The sequence below is a fragment of the Fukomys damarensis genome, unplaced genomic scaffold (genome assembly GCF_012274545.1).
Source record: "Fukomys damarensis isolate Sample0158 unplaced genomic scaffold, DMR_v1.0_HiC HiC_scaffold_84, whole genome shotgun sequence".
Lineage (NCBI taxonomy): Eukaryota > Metazoa > Chordata > Mammalia > Rodentia > Bathyergidae > Fukomys > Fukomys damarensis.
Genome location: NW_022900996.1, coordinates 7,252 through 27,580, shown reverse-complemented (window position 1 = coordinate 27,580; position 20,329 = coordinate 7,252). Strand labels below are relative to the sequence as shown.

The 20,329-nt window shown below is 33.1% G+C and overlaps 1 protein-coding gene across 1 annotated transcript in view; it reads left to right on the top strand.

The window, feature by feature from the left end:
* The window catches only part of LOC104866935 (probable ubiquitin carboxyl-terminal hydrolase FAF-X), a 39,732-nt gene extending 19,763 nt beyond the window's left edge, over positions 1 to 19,969 (top strand). Inside the window, exons 6-20 of the mRNA XM_010631173.3 lie at positions 2,050 to 2,165; positions 2,357 to 2,608; positions 2,681 to 2,816; positions 4,149 to 4,301; positions 5,558 to 5,662; positions 8,425 to 8,631; positions 9,921 to 10,057; positions 11,734 to 11,867; positions 12,874 to 12,961; positions 14,221 to 14,563; positions 15,868 to 15,963; positions 16,724 to 16,935; positions 17,811 to 18,045; positions 18,648 to 18,788; positions 19,727 to 19,969. Coding sequence (XP_010629475.1) covers positions 2,050 to 2,165; positions 2,357 to 2,608; positions 2,681 to 2,816; positions 4,149 to 4,301; positions 5,558 to 5,662; positions 8,425 to 8,631; positions 9,921 to 10,057; positions 11,734 to 11,867; positions 12,874 to 12,961; positions 14,221 to 14,563; positions 15,868 to 15,963; positions 16,724 to 16,935; positions 17,811 to 18,045; positions 18,648 to 18,788; positions 19,727 to 19,969 — 2,598 coding nt within the window. The remainder of the gene's footprint in view (positions 1 to 2,049; positions 2,166 to 2,356; positions 2,609 to 2,680; positions 2,817 to 4,148; positions 4,302 to 5,557; positions 5,663 to 8,424; positions 8,632 to 9,920; positions 10,058 to 11,733; positions 11,868 to 12,873; positions 12,962 to 14,220; positions 14,564 to 15,867; positions 15,964 to 16,723; positions 16,936 to 17,810; positions 18,046 to 18,647; positions 18,789 to 19,726) is intronic.
* Positions 19,970 to 20,329: the final 360 nt, after the last annotated feature.

Here is a 20,329-nt window from a genome sequence, read left to right as displayed (position 1 = left end):
TATAAAAATGAATCTATTTTCTCGTTCTTTATGGCTTGAAAACAGCCTATTTGCCCATCCGTTGGAAACTGGATAAAGAAGATGTGGTTTTTCTATAAAATGGAATAAAGAGTTTATTTATTATCCCTGTTTCTCTAAAGAGTTTTTTCGCCTCACTCATTGTTTTTCCTTTCATCTAACTTAGCATTTTGTAATGATATGTCTTCAACTTCTCTCTTAATTCTGCCTTGTTCGGGTTTCCTATTGAATTTTTCAGTTCATACAGTGTTTTCATCTAATGGAATTTTTACATTTTCTGTCTGCATGAATGTAATTTTATCATTTTCCTTGATTATCTTTGTTTTCTCTCCGTGTTTACCATAGCTCTTTGAGAACAGCTGACATTTAAAGTTTTTGTCAAGTAGTTACATTTTCCAGAGATTTATTTTTTCTTGTTGTTTTTTAATAGACCGTCCTTTCCTATTTGTTGTCATATTTTGTTGAAAATTGGGCCTCTGAGGAAACTTACGAGTCCTTGTGGAATGGCCCCAATGCAGAGGAATACCTTCCTTTAATCAGCCCAGAATGAATTTTAGGCAGCCTCTGACTGGCATTTGTCTCCTTCAGGCTTTATGTGTAGTTTTTATTTCCATGGTCTCTGTTTGCATGGCTGCTTTTTAAATCTGTAATTTTTCTTGTCTATCACCTCTGATTGTACTTGATGCCTTATCTTTTACTCTTTTCATTCAGTAATTTGTAGTCTACAGATCTGTAGTTTCCTCGTTGTTTTTGTGAATTAATCTTCTTTTAGCCTAAATTTCAAGGCAGTTTTGTCCACCTGAGCAGTATGAACGCCATTGTCTCAGGTAACCCTCATGTGAGAAAAAGTGTAAAGTCAGGCCCTTTTTCTCTCTTCATGTCAGTCAGGTATGGGAACGTACAAGTTAGATCCCTACTTTCCCCAAGCTATCTTTGCTAGGAGAATAGACAAGAATAAGGAAAAACACCACAAAATGGCCCTCAGATTTAACAGAAGTTTTAAACTTTGGATTTCCATCACACCAAGCCTGTCAGTATTCAAGAATAATCCCAGCACTTTTGGAGGCTTAGGCAGAGAATTGCAATTTTTAGCCCAGTCTGGTCAACAAAGACTCTGCTACAAAAGAAAAGAAAAGAAAAGAAAAGAAGAGAAGAGAAGAGTAGGGGAGGGGAGGGGAGGGGAGGGGGGAGGAGAAGAAAAACAAAAACTCGCTTGGGGATTAAGCTCAGTAGCACTGAGCTTGCCTCACAAGTGCAGTGTCCTGAGTTCATCCCCAATACAAGAAAAAAAAAATCATTTTAAAAGGTCTGGGGTTGAAATTCAGAGTGAGGACCCTGAATTTGCTGTCCTCTACCACTAAAAAAAGAACTTGTCTTTTCCATTTTTTGAGGAGTTTTGGGTGTATTATAGAAATTAATTCTGTCTAAGATGGGTGGCAAAGTAGTCTCTGTTGCCTCCCCTCTACTATTATTTATCATCCCCCAGAGTTCGGCTCTCAGGTAAACAATATTTGAAAACATCTTTGTAATCTTACTTAATTCTTGACTCATTCATTCATTCATTTTTTGAGTTAATCTTTTAATTCACTTTACATGCACGCATAGAAAGAAACATACATGGTTACATTACCTATACCTAACTTGTATTTATAGGTAAGTGAGTCATGAACAAATACTAGTCTCTTGCCTCTGAGCTACTTGGTAATTATTGTCTGTGTTTCTGACTGAAAGAATACAGAGAACATGGCCAGGGTGAGTGGTTCTACCGCCTGCTTTGAAGCACAAGGACCCGAGTTCGATCCCTGGTACCAAAAAAAAAAAAAAAAAAAAAATTACATAGAGCAAAGCACAAGGTTTAGGTTTTGTGTAAGTGTGTATAAGGCCATCTTATCCGATTACTTTGAATGTTTTGTAAAGATATAATTGCATTGATTTATTGAATTGTCTTAATTTTGGTCTTTGTAAGCAAATACATTTCACATAGTACTTTTTTCTTAAGAGAATTAATTCTTATTATTAACTTTGTTACAGGGTTGGCTGGTGGATCTCATTAATAGATTTGGCATATTAAATGGCTTCCAGATTTTTCATGATCGTTTTATTAATGGGTCAGGATTAAACATTCAAATAATTGCAGCTCTTATTAAGTAAGTTGTATTTTGAAACATTTTCAGTGCACTGTACAAATTGCTCCTGTTTCTTTAAAATTATTTTCAGTTTCTTATGAGTTTTTTTTTTGTTTTTTTTGCATAACTTGACGTTTTAAATGTTGAAACTAATTTGTGAATTTAGGTGTGATGTGATAAAAACTCCCAGAAATTTTCTGTCTTTTTTTCAGACCATTTGGCCAATGCTATGAGTTTCTCACTCAACATACATTGAAAAAATATTTCATTCCAGTGATAGAAATTGTTCCCCAGTTATTAGAAAAGTTAAGTGATGAAGAATTTAAAAAAGAAGCAAAGAATGAAGCCAAAAATGATGCCCTTTCAGAGATTATTACTTCTCTGAAGAATTTAGCTTCAAGGATTTCAGGACGAGAAGAAACTAAAAAAACTTTAGAAATGTTTAGATTACAAATGATACTCAGGTAAGATACTTTCTGCTTTAAATTATTCATGTGAATTCTTACAATGATATTTAATACAAATTTCTCTTACAGATTATTACAGATTTCTTCCTTTAATGGGAAGATGAATGCATTGAATGAAATAAATAAGGTAATATCTAGTATATCTTATACTCACCAGCATGGTAACTGTGAAGAAGAAGAGTGGCTGACAGCTGAACAAATGACAGTAAGATACTTTTGTGAATTTCTTTCATTTTCTTTCTTTCTCCCCCCCCCCATTCATTTTATTGGTACATTTTCGGTATACAGTACAGTTACATTCATTATTGGGATCTTGTACCTTTACATGACAGGTCTTGGTTCTCATTTTTTCCCCTTGTCCCTGCCTGTGAATTCCTGTATGGCTAAGAAATTTACAGGTAATGCAAATAAAGAACAAGACAGGAGAGATAAATGGGAAATAGAAATTCAAATAGTCCCTAAACTACAGATTCCGTTGTTTAAAAAATACACACACACACACAAACACTAATTGGTTTTTGTTACCAGCTTATCTTAGTTCATTCAGAAGAAGTTTTATTTTTTGTAAGAATCTTTTTATGTCTTGTATTCTGAGTAACTTCTTTTAAGACAGTAATACACGGTGGAATAACTTAGTATTCTCTGACTATGAAATTTTATGTTTTCATAAAATAAAAAAGGCAGATAGAATCTTACAGAAAACTACTTGCTAATTACTGCTAGAACCATCAAAAGCAAAAAGTGATTTTTTTTTTTAAGCTTATGACACTAAAACTTCATTATCGTGACTAATAATTTACTTGTTGTAAGTGTTGAGGGTAATGTTTGATAAGCTTTAACTGCTTGGTAGATGTCTTTGTAAAGCTTTTTATAATTCAGTGGTTTGTTTAAACTGAAGCAGAAGTGACTTTTTAAAAAGGCTTAGATAATAGATCTGGAATTGATCTGGTGATGACTGTTTAGAGAGCTCAAGTTGAGATTATAAAATCTGTAAGGATCAGGTTTTATCATGATTTTAAACAAAACGATTTTTTTTCCTGTATTGAGGATTGAACCCAGGTGCACTTCCAACAGTAACTGTATTTTCAACAGATAGTTTGAGAGGTATATTGATGCAGCATATATAGTAGTATTTCTCTGTATGGAGAATGTAATTCTATAAAATTACTAATTGCACATCAGTGTGCTACAGTTTGTGAATTTACAAGAGAATATTTTGTATGCAAAATTGAATTCCATGGGATTATTTATTGCATCATTTAATTTGCATTAAAATATTGAACCATACATTAATAGCTTTTCATTATGCGAACATGTATATTGTTTAGGCTTTTGAGTTTTCATTTATATTATTTAGAAAATTGAACTTTGTGTTTATTTTGCCTTTTTTTAATGGGTTTTCAGCCAGGGATTTAGCTCAATGGTGCCAGTGTGTGTTTCACAAGCACAAGGTCCCGAGTTCAATTACCCATTACCCAAAAAAAAAAAAAAAAGGCTTTTTAGTTTCTGTATTGAAATGCATATTTTTCTCCCTTAGGAATGGATACAGCAAAAGAGTATATTATCTATAGTCTTAAAAGATAGTCTTCATCAACCACAGTATGTGGAAAAGCTAGAGAAGATTCTTCAATTTGTGATTAAAGAAGAAGCTCTTACATTACAGGATCTTGATAATATCTGGGCAGCACAGGTAAAGAATTTCTTTATACAAGAAATACTCTTAAATATTAGAGAACCAGGGAACTGTAATGACATGCAAGTTTATATTGATCGAATTTTAGAAATTCACTTGCTATATATGTATCACATCCTGCCAATAATTTTATTTTTAGAATTCCCCATCTTTATAGATACAAACATTTATAGGTTGTTTAGAGAAGAGCCAATAGTAAAATAATTATTAAAGGAACTTCTGTTTGAAGGAGTATAAAAAAATCTATAATTGCTAGAGTTTTACTATGAAATATATGAAGAAACATGTCTGAGGATTCACAGTGTACTATATTAGTTTTTAAAATATGCTTGTAGCACATTGTGACTTTTCATAAGGTCATTGATTTTAGAAAAATAATACATCATTTATTTTATTATCTTAATGACTGATTTCTACTCACAGATCACTTGCAAAATATTAAGCACTAGATTACAAATGTGCGTGTGAATGTGTGTGTTATTAGGAATTGACATGGGAGGGCCTTTACTATGGGGTGTATCTAAATCTCTCTTTGTTTTTTTTCCTCAACCAGTCTACTTAACTTGTCTAGATAGGACTTGAACTTTGTTTTCTTTTGTTTTGTTTTGTTTTGTTTTTTGAGACAGGGTCTCACTATGTAGTTGAGACTGACCTGGAACTCACTGTGTCGCCCAGGATGGTCTTGAACTCACAGTGATCCTCCTGCCTCAGCCTCCCAAGTGCTGGCATTACAGGCGTGTGCCACCACGCCCAGCAGGACTTGAACTTTTAATCCTCTTGCCTCAGTCTTTCAGAATGCTGGTAATACAGTTGTGTGCCCCACAACAAGCACAAAAGATATTTTTAGAAATTCAAACCAAACAAAATAGTGAATCTTGGGCTGGGGATTTAACTCAGTGGTTCCACCGGCTTGCATTGCAAGCACAAGAACCTGAGTTTGATCCCCAGTACCAAAAAAAAAAAAAAGGAAATTATTACTCTTTATTGGATCCTTAAGTTTTTAGTATTTGAAACAACACACTATTCTAAATTGTTTTTACTTTAGCATAGTTATTATGGTAAAATCCTATCAGTTTTTATATGCATTTCTCAAATCCCTTAAATATATATATGCCCAAAAATTATATTGCTGAGTTTTAAGTAATATTTGAAGTATTGTGAATTTTGTTTTAACTTCATATGAAGATAATAGAAATGTTTAATATTAAAGTGGTTTTTACTTGGTTGTTTTAAAATTGTATTTCCTCCAACAGGCAGGGAAACATGAAGCCATTGTGAAAAATGTACATGGCCTACTAGCAAAGTTGGCGTGGAATTTTTCTCCTGAGCAACTTGATCATCTCTTTGATTGCTTTAAGGTAATTGTTCAAATAATGAAATATGACACTTCCCTATAAGTGAAAATCTTAAATAGGTCTGTTTTGCTTTTAGCCAGCCGCACATACTGATACATACTGGAGAATATTTGGTATAGAAAACAGTCATTATTGTTTTTGCAGATCAGATCTTAAAAATATAGTTTGTGTCATAATGAATTATGACAGAAGATTCTTTCAACAGTTTTGACAAGTTAATTCTTCTGGCCACTGTCCCTTTTTATACATGTTAAATAATAGAATGAAATAATGAGAAAAAAGACTTTAAAAGGTATTACGGTTCTCTGGAAGAATATCAAAGATGAAGAGAGTTAGTCATTTGTAGTGTGCACATAATCCTGTCTTCAGTTACATGGTACATATATAATTAGTATTGTACAAATATTTGATTTCTGGGTAACCCTGTGACTCTTAAAGAAGTTATTTGTAACCCTTGCTCAGTGTTTATTTTTGCAGATTCTTGCTTGTTGGCAATTAAACGAATCTGAAATTTATTTTCCTACTCTGTAATTGAATGGTTTTTGCATTTTGGGTGCTATTCTTATTTTCCTTTTCATGAATGTTTGCTTCTTAACATAAACATACACCCTCCACCTTCCCGTTCTTCAGATTCAGTTTGGGAGTTTGCACATGCTAGATACTGCACAGAGGTATACTTCCAATCCTTCTCATTACATTAGTTGTTTCTCAGCCTTTTGAAACCAATCATGAGCTTTCATTAAGCCTTTTACCTGTTTTGCATAGATGGTTTTAAATTTTGATAAACTTTTTTTCTTTCTATCTGTGTGATTTTCTTCTCATGTTTGGGATATCATTTGTCTAGTCCAGGCTTTCAAAGATTTTTTTTTTTCCTGTGTAATATATTTATCAGAATTGTTTTAATTGTTCTATTTAGATCTGTATCCTGTTTGAGGTAATTACTTACTATATGAAGACAGGCTTCCAGATACATTGCTTTTCATGTGTGGATATACTTGGAGTGTTTCAGGTTCTCTGATCATTCCAAATTGTCTATATTTTTATATGCTGAAAGACTAGGTTTTAACCAAGATGGATGGCAAATGTATGTTCCTGAAACATGTTTGCTTAAGTGAAGCCTGACTTTGCTGGCAAATTAATTACACAAACCTCCCAAGTTGCAATAGTGTTGGTTGAACTTGACTTTATGAAGTTCTTCATGAATTCTAGATGATAGTTATTTGTGAGTTAAATGGTTTAAAATACTTTTCTGTCATGCTGAGCACGGTGGCACATGCCTGTAATCCCAGCACTCAGGATGCTGAGGCAGGAGGATCGCTGTGAGTTCGAGACCAGCCTGGGATACACAGTGAGTTCCAGGGCAGTCTGAACCACATAGTGAGAGAAACCCTGTCTCAAAAAAACCAAAAAAAACACAAAACAAACTTTCTGTCACTCAGTAGATTCTTTTATTAATCTTTTTATCGGAAACTTTTACTACTTGTTTATGTTAAGTTATGTAGGGCTTTTTTGTTTTATTTTTGGGTTTTTTAGAAATAGATCTCCTTATGTGTATTGAACTCACTGTTAGGCCAGTATGGCCTTGAACATCTCAGTCCTCCACACCTGGTCCTAGATTTTTTAATTTTGATGAATGCTGTGTTTGCTGACTTGTTTCCTTTCCGTAGATCCCAGTGTGTTTTTTCTACAATTAGATGTGATTTAGGGCTTGTGGAAGGAGAGATGCTGGAGACTGAATTCAGTGAAAGCCTTTGCATTGTTCTCCTTTATGAGGGATGAAGATGAATGGAATGAGATAGTGTCTGATGAGACTGTCTCAGCCCTTCCTGCTGGGATTATGTGTACCACCATACCCAGCTACATCTGATCCATTTAATTAGGGCCGGAGGTGTTTTGTTTCCTGTAACTCCAACTCACTTCCATTACTTATTGTGGTGAGAGAATATCATTCCATACATGCTGAATACATTAGTGTTTTACACCATTAAAAATCAGAATGTAAAGTCAGGAAATGAATTGGTCACTAAATGAGGAATTGTATATGGTACATACATCACAATATGCAGAACAAATAAATGCTCAAAAGAAACTCCAACTTCATGTCTTTGCATTTACTGAACTATGCTGCAGAGTAGAAGCAGCAAAAACTACAGTACTGTAAAAACAAGGGATACAAAAAAGACATTGCGGCTCTATAAACAAGATATACAAATGTACAGAACAATAAAAAAGACAGGTTTTAAGTCCAGGTAATGGATCACAAGTATGAATAGTTAACCTAGTAGACCATTAAATGAAGACTATATGTAAAGTTTAAAGTTGTTGATGCAGATCTCTTTCAGGAATTTGGATTAAGAGTGTCTTGTGAATACTAGTCTTCTCAAATTGAATTTAGCAATTAGAAAATTTAAGGGCTGGGCATTTAGCTTAGTGGTGTCTCCCCTTTGTAGCAAGCATAAGGACTTAAGTTTGATTCCCAGTGGAGCCTGAGGAGAGGTTAGTATTCACTTAAGTTGTTGGATTTGTGTAAATGTGAGACATGCTTTGGATGTTAGTTTGTACAAAGATGTGATTAAAGCAGTAATTATCTTGGGCCAGGTATTTAGCTCAGTGGTTTGGTGGGCTGCCTTGCAAGCGCAAGGACCCATGTTCAATCCCTGGTACCAAAAAAAAAGAAAAAGGCAGTAATTATCTGATAGAAATCAATGTCAGTGTTGAAATTATGAAATTAAGAGGTATTCACATTATTTAAATATCTTTTTTAGGCAAGTTGGACAAATGCAAATAAAACGCAACGTGAAAAGCTACTTGAGCTGATAAGTCGTCTTGCAGAAGACGATAAGGATGGTGTGATGGCACATAAAGTGTTGAACCTTCTTTGGAATCTGGCCCGTAGTGATGATGTGCCTGTAGACATAATGGATGCAGCTCTCAGTGCCCACACCAAAATATTAAATTGCAGTTGTTCCCAGGTATGCAGTTAGTTGTTCACTCAGCTATTTTCGAGGTTTTGGTTTGATTTGGTTTGGTTTGGTTTTTACAACACCATAGGAACTTAGTTGCAGATTTTCACTTTAATCCATCTCTTGTATTTAAAATAATCTTGACCGATTGGCTTAATTTTGTTAGAGAAGCATGGCTTCCTCTATCTTGTGTTTTCAGCAAAGTTATATATATATTATCAACTAAGCATTTTACTTCACAGAGATTTACATAGGCAAAACTGTTTGTTAAAGTGATATAGTTAGACATGTGACACTGAGATTATAAGTAAGGCTGGTAAGTGATTTTGGAAGTATAAAAGTAGATTTTTATTAGGTCTTAAATTAACTTAAAAATAGTGGCTGCCACCAGCAGATAGGGAATTTATTTACCTCTGAGCAAATAGGAAGTCACCCAGGCTAGGCCCAGACAAAAATCTCCTTGCTTCAGCCTCTCACAGCTGTGGTATATTGTTTTAAAATGAGGAAGGATTTGACATTTGTGTGGGGTTTGTTTTCTTTTGTTGTTAAAGGGGATCCAAATGAAGACCTTGCTCTTGCCAGGCAGATACAGCACTGCTAAGCTATATCCTTAGCCCCAGCTTTTATGTTTTTAGCCTCTCCCTCTTTTACCTTGGACTCTGGTTTAATCCAATCTATCAAGGTCAACTTACACTTTTGGGTTGTAAAAAATCAAATGACAGTATTCTAGTTCTTTGTTATTACTCATTAAATTTTGTTGTTATTTGATTGAGTGATATTTTATTTAAAGTATAGGGAAACAAAACAATGAAGTTGTTATAAGTGTTATTATACACCTAGTAGTTAATTCACATAATTGCTTCACACTTTTTATTTTGCTGTATTACTGGATTCTAGATTTTACTACATTTATAGACTTGCCTTTTTTTAACTTCAGTCTTCATTGGTTTTGATTCTATCCAAAGTGCTTTGAGGAACCATGGCAAAATTAATGTTTTTATAATAAAATTTTACAGAATTTAAAATAATTCTTACAAAATTACCTTTTCCTCAAAATTTCTATGAATCTGCATCTACTTGGGAAATATTTGTATCTGAAATATAATCAAACCATGGAACATTGAGTTTACAATACTGCTTTGTATTTCAAAATAATATACTTAAAACATTTTGTTTGACTATAACATTATAAGTTTTGTCAGGCTGAGTTTAAATGCTTCTCTGCTTTGTAATTTTCAAAAGATTTTGAAGATATAAGACTGATCCATTTAAAGTATAAATGTTTGTATGTTTGTAAGGATCAAAATACACAAAAGATTCAGTGGATAGACCATTTTGTAGAAGAACTTCGATCAAATGACAAATGGGTAATTCCTGCCCTGAAACAAATAAGAGAAATTTGTAGTTTGTTTGGTGAAGCACCTCAAAATGTAAGGTAAGGTGCAGATAATTTTATTATTTTGAAAATACCCATATAAGCTAACTTTAAAGGGAGAAAAACTATTTGGACCAATACAACAATTCCAGCAGTTCCTTTTCTGATCCATTTTGGTTAAGTAATGTGTACAGTACATCTTAATATTAGTAATATTAATAACTGCTTAATAATATTATCTGCTTAATAATAAGCAGTTAAGTATCTAAATCTAAATGATTACCTTCTGCTTCTTAATTCAGCAGTTAAAATCAGTAGAATAGTTGGCTTTTATATCACATCTCAATTCAGTTTTCCTTCTTTTGCCCTGTTTTGTCTTGTTTTTGGTGGTGGTGATGGTGGTGGTTTTTTTGTTTTGTTGTGTTGTTTGTTTGGGTTTTGTTTTTTTGTTGCTTTTGTTTTTGTTTTGGTTACCGGGGATCGAACTCGGGTCTTTGTGCTTGTGAGGCAGGCAGCAGAACCACTAAGCTAAATCCCCAGCCTTTGCCCTGTTCTTCTGTCTTTTGCCCATTGTTCGACACAGGCCCATGTGGTAGGGTTTTATACAGTAGTTTATAGTCTTACAGTTTACAGTGTGCATGACTTAATCAGCTGTGTTCTTAACATTTTTATTAACTTTAAATTTTGTGTTACTTTTCTCTTGTTGCTGAGACAAAGTGCCCAGCACCCAAAGTTAAAGGGGAAATGTTTATTTAGCTCACAGTTTTATAAGGGTTTCAGTCCAAAATTGGCTGGCTTCATTGTAGGCTGGCATGTGACAGAGGGGCAACAGTTCATAACAGGCCAAAGATAGTAAAAGCAACAAGGGGAGCTTAACATATCTGTCTGCCCCTTTTTTGTTATCCAGACTACCATGATTAGAGCAGGGCCAAACCAATCAGTGTGTACTGGTTTAATAATTACTCGCCCTTAATCCCAGCATCAAACACTCTAGATTCTAGAATATAGATAAAGCCGCCTATGACCGCATGAGGCTTTGAGGGGAGGGACATCTAGACCCAAACCATAACAAATGTCATGCCAAGCAGTACTTGTTTCCAAAGTGGAATATTTTTTAAGTTGAATTTTTACTGTATTTTTCCTAGAAGAAGTCACATAAAATTAGAGAATTCCATGGAGATAACCACTGAAGAAAACACAGTAGTACTTATTTATGAAAGACATACTTTGATATTTTACCCACCACCTTTTTTGGTCACAGACATTGCCTCAGTTTGTAGTTAGATGCAGTAGTATAATACTCCCAAAGCAGGTGGCTTCACCAATAAATTAATAAATAAGTAAAGCATTTGGTGTGATTGAATATCTCAAAATATGGAAATAGCAACAGGTATCTTTTAATAGCCACAGGAAAATAGTTGCAGGATCAAATCCAGGGCTTTGGGCATACTAGGCAAACTCTTTACCACTAAATTGTATTGTAGTCCTGGTTAATTTATTTGATGAGGAATATTGATGGGTGGTAGTTTTTATGTAACGTAAGAGCACTGAGATACTGCTTTGAGACATATATTATTATTACTACTGCTACTATTATTATTATTAAAGGCTATTGACCACTTTTTTTTAGAAATGTAAAATTTTAAACATTTAATAGCTAGTGTTTTGTCTCTGTAAACTCAATGAAGTATAGTAGTTTTCATTAGCTTAATTATACTGCTAAATTCTCATTTCAGTCAAATTCAGCGAAGTCCCCATATATTTTATCGCCATGATTTAATCAGCCAACTTCAGCACAATCATGTCTTAGTTACTTTGGTAGCAGAAAACCTTGCAACTTACATGGATAGCATGAGATCATATGTTACAGGTGTGTATGATAAGATAACTTTGGGGCTCAAGATAGATTTTCCTTCCGTTTTTGTTTGGGTGTGCTTTAATGTTAATTTTTAAAGAACATTTTTAAATAATTTAAAAGGATACAGTGAGTTGCTTATGTAAATTACAGGATTGTCCTCTTGACATCTAATGGCGAGTGGCTTCAGTATTCCCTGTAGATTATCAAATTACTAAGTATTAAAGTTCCTTTACAGAGTGATATACATGTTGGGGTAAATTTTTTAGTTGAGTCCTACCTTCCTGAATGAAGCATCTTTATACTAAACAGTATTTTCCAAGAATAGATGTCTTGGGGTTTGTTTTTCTTTTTTTTTTTTTCTGTTTTTGTTTTTTATAGTACTTATAATTGAACCCAACACCTTTGCACTGAGCTAGATCTATAACCATTTCTTTTTTTACCTTGCAGTGAGCTTGGAAAATTGCTTATTTACCCATGCTAGCCTTAAACTTGGTTCTTCCTTACTTGGTTTCCCATCAATAAATGCTGAGTCTTTTTCTCTTCACTAATTGATATTAATAAAATACATTTAAAGCTTTTTTTTTTTAAGTGCTCTTCTCTTACTAAACATTCAGAGCCTAATGATTGAGATAATTGTATAAGTTAATGTGATTCAACAACATATTCTATCATCTTGATTTTTCTACAGGTAAATAAAGTAATTCTATATTTAAATGCTGAAACATTTTCTCTAAAATTTTAGTATAACAAAAAAAAATCATAGCTGTTCTTACCAATTGCTTCCGTGTAGAAGAATGGAGCGGAAGTTACTTAAAGTTATTTTCAACCACTCATTTAGCAAACTTTTTTTTTTTAATGTAAAAATTGTATTTTTAGAGGAAATTCAATATATGTTGATTCCACTATAATATGTCTTAATGAAATGATTGTTGACTTTCTGATTTCTCTTAACTAAAGGTAACAGTGATGTGGTACATTCCTGTGTATAATTAATTCATAGTTTTTGTTAATTTTGCAGATCATAAAGACTATGACCCCGAAACTCTCAGACTTGGGAGTAGATTTAGTCATATTCAAGAAGTCCAAGAACGACTTAACTTCCTTAGGTTTGTTTAAACAATTAGTGCTATTTTCTCTAAGGCACAGAAAAGAATTGTGTTGGTCAAGTATTAGGTGGACATTTAAACTTTGAAATGTTTGCCTACATGAGATGCATTTCCAGAAGTTCAATATAGCATTACCCTGTGTAGTCATTATTAAATATTTTTAAAATTTTGGTTCAACTTTAGCTATTTTTAAATTTTGGGATTAAATAACATTTATTCCTGAGGTGGGGAGGTTAAATGAACCCTGTGGAACTCGACCTGTGAGTTACATTCCCAGCCCCTTTTATTATTTTTGAGACAGTCTTACACAGGGCTTGAAATTATGATCTTTCTGCCCTAGCTTTCCAAACTGGTGAGATTACAGGAATAGGTACATAGATGTATCACATTTATTTAAAGTCCTTTCGTTTAACAGCATGGGAAAACACTAGCCTGACATGTTAAAAATATGTTTGTTTGTTTTGGCACTGGGGACAGAACTCAGGACCTTGCACTTGCAAGGCAGGCGGTAGAACCACTGAGCTAAATGCTTGGCCTTCAGAATTTGTTTTTAAATTGTATGTATTGTGCCCCTTAGGTATGCTTCTCAGAAATATGGATTAGAATTAATCAGTTTTCATAATAAAATTTAGAATCCAGGGCATTGAACTCAGGGCCTTGGGCTTGTCAGGCAGGGGTGATGACACTAAACTAAATCTCCAGTCCTACCAGCCATTTTGTTTGTTTGTTTGAAACAGAGTCTCACTAAGTCACTTAGTTGCTCATGCTGCACTCAAGCTTGTGATTTTTCTGCGTCAATATCACAGAGTGTTGGGCTTTTACAGGTTTGCACCACCACTCCTGGCTATATCACATAATACTGAAATATCTAATGATAATTATTAACAGAAATCATTCCTAAGTTATTTATTTCTTGAAGTTGTTTTGTGTCCACCCTGGTTTTCAAAGGTATCTGTCTAAGCAGTCAGGTTAATGAATTATCTTGTTTCAAAAGCAGCTCTTTCAGAATAGGGAAAAATACTGATTTCAGTCACATCACCTGGCAAAGTTGCTGGTACATTTGGTTATCTAATGAATACTTGTTATTTAAATGAATTACTCTAGTTTTCATAATTTCAAATGGGTGCTTAAGAGATAAAACTATATAGAAGGAATACTTTGGATGATGTAATTAATGTGAAAATATTTTATGAATATCAAATAACATGCTTTTGAGAATAAAATTATATTGACTTTAATTATTGGTTTGTTTTTCCAAGATTTTTATTGGAGGATGGTCAATTGTGGCTCCGTGCTTCCCAGGCAAAACAAATATGGAAGTGTTTAGCAGAGAATGCACTTTATCTTAGTGATCGTGAAGCCTGTTTTAAGTGGTACTTCAGGATAATGGGGGATGAACCAGACTTAGATCCTGATATTATTAAGGATTTTTTTGAAAGTAATGTCCTACAGCTTGATCCTACCCTGTTGACTGAAAATGGAATAAAGTGTTTTGAAAGATTCTTCAAAGCTGTTAATTGTAAAGAAGGGAAGCTAGTAGCAAAAAGAAGAGGCTATATGATGGATGACTTGGAATTGATAGGATTAGACTACCTTTGGAGGGTAAGTAAAAAGTAGGGATTTTTGTTTGCAAATGTACGAGAGGTTTGTGAATCATAATTTTCTTGTGTGTTTATACAATTTTGATCTTGTCCTACGCACCGAATGGTGTTGTACTTGCTTATCTTAAGCTTTTTGTTATTTTTCTTATATTTGTTAGTGTTACTCCTTTTATGCTCTATTCTGATCTTCTGTAGAGGTGCACTAACACTTACATGCCTTACTAACTAACCATGCTTCAATTTCTATGTAAGTTATCTTGTGCCTTCATGTATAAGAGGGGTTTATAATAGTGTTACTATGATAATGAATGGCAAAGATGATCACTATTACAAAATGTTTACTAAATAATTTTATTGACACTTTAAATTACAGTATATTTGCACAATTGTAGAGTAAATGTTATGGTATCTAAAACTAACTTACATTTAGATAGTTGATATCTTGCCTTTTAAAATATAATGTAGCTTATATTACTTTTAGGATGCATTTTATTTTTATATTTTGCAGTTAAACTTTACGTAGACTGAGATATTTATTTTGGTCATCCATTACAACTAATGGTTTTCAAAATTATTTTAACCTGGGCCAGGGATTTAACTCATTTGTTCTACCACCTGCCTTGCAATCACAAGGTGCTGAGTTCGATCCCTGGTAACAAAAATAAAAAAATTTTTTAAACCAGTACCCTTGGTAAATAGTAATTTTTAAAAATGGTAGAAAGCTAAGTTTTTAAAAAATCCTGTGTTCTTGTCTCAGTTTCCTATTTTCTTTCTTTTCTGTTGTAAAATTCTTATAAGGTCATCCCTTGAAATTTTTTGAAGTCCAGGGATTATAAAGATGATCAAATAAAAAATTCTTGATATTAGATAATTGAGGAAATCTTTGGAGGTAGTGAGACAATGTTTTTTGTAAATAGGATTTTTAGCTTGCTTTGTTTGTTTTTACTACTGGCAATTGATCACAGCCTTCCCACTGTGATACATCCTGACTTTTTTATAAATTTGTTATTCTAAGATAAACTCCCCAGATAAGATAAATTGTCCAGGTGGAACTTAAACTTGGAATCATCCTCTCTAACTGCTAGGATTATGAACATGAACCACCAGACCCAGATCTCAATTTTTGTATCTTGTTTGAATTACCCTTTAAAAACATCAGACTGACTTCTTATTTATTTCACTACATTTAGATAACTATCACACATTATTGGAGAATGTTTTTAAAATAATTGATATGATTTGAATTTAAGTGCAAAATTAGAATGTACTAAGGAATATTAATATTGTAATCTTTTTTGAAATTAGGTTGTTATTCAGAGTAATGACGACATTGCCTGCAGAGCTATAGATCTTCTTAAAGAAATATGCACAAATCTTGGCCCCAGATTGCAGAGCAATCAGGTAAGGCTTGAAGTGCTAATAGATTAAAATAGCATTATCTAAAGTGAATTTCTAAAAATCTAATCAAATATATTTAAGTATTTAATCCACATATGTCCTTTAAGTAGTTCCAACCAAAAGAATATTATTCTGTGATTGGAATTTTTTCTTTTTCTTTTTCCGGCAGGGGTGGGGGGAGAGTGTGGTACTGAGGCTGGAACTCGTGACCTTGCACTTGCAGGGCAGGCAAGTGCCACTGAGCTAAATTTTTCAGCCCTGGAATTTTTCTTAGGTAAATGGACACAAATCATGTAATTGTTCATTCTTACATGTTGCCAGGTTCAAAACTCTGATTTCCTTATTTGGTAACCCCTTAGTCCAGGGATTGATTCATTTTATTTCATATTAGCTAATATTTTACTAGTACTAGTTAAATACGATTTAGTTAAGAGTTGTGTTTAAAATTTTTTGCTGTCATAAAAAGCCCAATTAATGTAAACATGCTATAACATGTTTACATATAATATCAACAAGTTTGAGAAAACAGGGAAAACTGCCCAGGGAAGAGAGAAGGGCTGGAAAGGGGGTTAATTAACAAGCTCTAAGGAGTGTACATATAATAAACACTCCCAAGATGATTGCAAACCGCACAAATGGCAAACAAGTACTAAAAAAAAATTTTCTTAACATCTTTTTATTGAATTGATGTCATGTGATTTTCAAAATTTGAATAAGGAAATTAACATAATCTGAGCTGTATTTATTTGGCCTATATTTGCAGGTGATAATTCATGAAAACTTCATTCAGTCTTGCTTTGATCGTTTGAAAGCTTCATATAATACCCTGTGTGTTTTGGATGGGGACAAAGACAGTAATAGCTGTACAAGACAAGAAACTATACACATGGTTCGAGTATTAACTGTTTTACGAGAATACATAAATGAATGTGACAGTGATTATCAGAAGGAAAGAATGATTCTACCTATGTCAAGGTTTGCAAAAAATTTATTCAATGTTAATTTCCAGTTACTTAATATTTTCCTAGACTTTTAGGAAAGCTGTGACAAATTTTCATTTCTTGATTTGTGTCATTTAAAACATTTAAATCTTACATGAATTAAAGTTTGTTCTGTATTGCAGTATATTTATTTCTTGTCTACTATGGAAAGGCATCTGCCGTTAAGTATAATTTTTTCTTTTTCTTGACTGTTAAGTGTGTCATTGATTTTTTTGCAAGTAACATTTTTTAAATTTTTATATTATAATAATTACCCTGTCTAAAATGAAACGTTGGGCCAAGGCTTTAACTCAGTGGTACTGCCACCTGCCTCCCAACTGCAGGGTCCCAAGTTTGATCCTGGTAACAAAAAAAAAAAAAAGGGAAAGAAAGAAAAGGAAGAAAGAAATCCTATGAGCTGCTTACTAAACACTTTTAATATTACAAGGATCTAAATAGTCTATGTTAAACTGACTTTACATTTAAGAACTTATCAGTATGAAATAATTCAGTAAATTCTCCTTTTCATCTATACAACCTCTGTATTGTGAGATAACGTACTTACAAATTAAGTCACTGAATAAGTAAGTTCTTTAATATTAACGAGACTTTCTAGATCAAGCATATTTAATTGAAAAATATAACTTTTTTTAATATTACTGATTTTCTGTCATTACTTGTGAGAAGAGAATATTTATTCAGGTATGTCTACAATTTGATAAAATTTTGATATTTTAAGAGCTCACTAAAACTTGACTGTTAGCATATTTTTTTATCCTGATGCTTAATTTAAAAAATAATCTCCAGCTTTATTCTCTTGGCATATAACTCAATATGTGGTGCTTTTTTGTGTGTGTGTTTTTCTCCCAGAGCATTTCGTGGCAAACATCTATCTTTTATAGTTCGATTTCCCAACCAGCGCAGACATGACTTGGACATCCCGTCTCACACAAATGATACAGTTGGTTCAATACGACGATGTATTCTCAATCAAATTAAAGCCAATGTAGCCCGTACAAAAGTTGAACTGTTTGTGGATGGTGAGCTGTTAGATTCTCTAGATGACAGAAAGCTAATTGGACAATTAAATTTAAAGGATAAATCAGTAAGTAGATCTAATTTTCAAATATTCCCCCAAAACTATTGAGATAAGTTTGTATTATTTGATAAATAATAAATGAGCATTTTACTGTTAGGTGTCTGTGTCTGATAGTATTTAGATTATATCAAATAAGGTAGATGTCATATAATGTAATAGTGGATGAAATAAATTGGGTTTTGTTCACTGTAGCTTTAGGGTTCCTCGTGTATGGATTTAACCAAACATAGGTAAAACTATGAAAAACTTTCATCTGTACTGTGCAGAACATGTGCAGACTTTTTTGGAGCCATTATTCTTTAAAAAAACATACTGCATTTACCTAGTACTATATTAGGAATAATAATTGTATAGTATTTAAAATACAGGAAGATTTAAATTATAGGAAGGTGGTGTATGTGGTATGAAGCAGTGTACAAAAGAGACCTGAGCTTCCTGGTGTCCACAAGGATCTTGGAACCAATCTGGAGAATAATAAGGAAGGATTGTACTACAAGGTTATGTTGGATAGTATTTTTCAAAAGATGAGATTAACGCTTTGACACTTCTAGTTTCTTTTATTTGTAAAAGTATTTTATTTTTAACACAAAGTATATTTCCATTTTCAGTTAATTACAGCTAAGCTTACACAAATCAATTCCAACGTGTCTTCACGTCCTGATAGCCCTTCAGCTGGACCCCCTAGAAACCACCAAAATCTCTATAGTGATGATCCTAATCCTGAAGTAGAAAGTTGTTTGCCTGGGGTGGTGAGTAACTATTGTCTGCAAAAGATCATACTATCTTTGAAAATAGGAAGAAATGCATAAAATATCTTTGATTCTGTTAAGTTTTCACTAAAGGGTTGAAAGGTCAAATAACTTAGCATTTAACTGCTTAAAAGGATTCTTTTTTTTTAAACGATTCCTTAATTTTTGAGTTTAAAATAATAGAAATCTTATAGTTTATTTATACTAATAAGTATAGAGTATCTTTATACTTATTAGTATAAATAAGTATAGAGTATCTTTATACTAATAAGTATAGAGTATCTTTATAAACTACTGCTGTATTAGTCTATCTGTAGAAATGTTTTAAAATATGATCTGTATTTCTCAATTTGTTACATATCATTTGCAAAGAAACAACTTTCCTTTCTTAACCTTTCTTTAAATCCTCTTAAAAATTGTTCCATCTGTAATTACACAAATCTCTTGGTTAGTGTATCTCGTAAGAGAGCAAGATGGCTTTTATATAAATTTCTGAGTACCATGTGAAATTAGTTTAGAAAACAATACACCTCAGGGCTGAGGATTTAGCTCAGTGGTTCCGTGCCTGGTACGGAGTTCAATCCCTGGTATCAAAAAATAATAAATAAATTAAGGGCCAGTGGTGTAGCTCCGTGGTTCCACCACCTGCCTTGCAAGTGTGAGGACCCAAGTTTGATCCCCAGTACCAGGGGAAAAAAATATAACACCTGAAATTTTTAAAGTAGTTTAATAAAATTTAATAAATTATGTAGTTATTTTGCATCACTGAGGAATCAGTGTATTTGTAAAATGAAGGCACATCATTTCAAATTAAATAATTATGCAAATGTGATTTTTTCAGCAGAAAACTTACTTTGGGTATAAGGAATAGATGAGCTTTTATACCTAAAAACCTTTTCTGAGTACAATTCACAGATTTTATGTATTTTATATTCTAGATAATGTCACTGCATTCCAAATATATCTCTTTCCTTTGGGAAGTTGCCGACTTAGGTAGTAGCCTGAATATGCCATCTCTTAGAGATGCAGCAAGAGTACTTATGAAACTTATGCCACCAGGTAAGGAAATAATAGTCCATCCATTCATAGCCCTCCTGCAGGGTAATAATGCTGACATTTACATAATGGACAAAACAGGAGCATTTTTAAAAATCTGTTTCCAAATCAGATATACTTTGTGAGATAGACCTCAGTATTGATAATGTATCTCCTGCACCATGACTGCTAAAACATCTTGCCATATGTAAGAAAAAATATTTAGGTGCTTGTAGCTTTATAAAATACTTTTAGCAACCTAATATATGATTTAGACAATGTCTTTCTTTAATCATCTTCGTCGTTACTGGTTCAAATAAAAGCCACTCTTGAACTTTAATTTTACTCTTATTTTATCTCCAAGCAGTGTATTATTTTTGTGCTAAGCTTAAATATTACTTATTTAAGTTTCTTTGCTTTGGGGGGTTTTGTTTGTTTGGTTGGTTGGTTGGTCGGTTTTTTGAGACAGGGTCTCACTATGTAGTTGAGACTGCCCTGGAACTCAC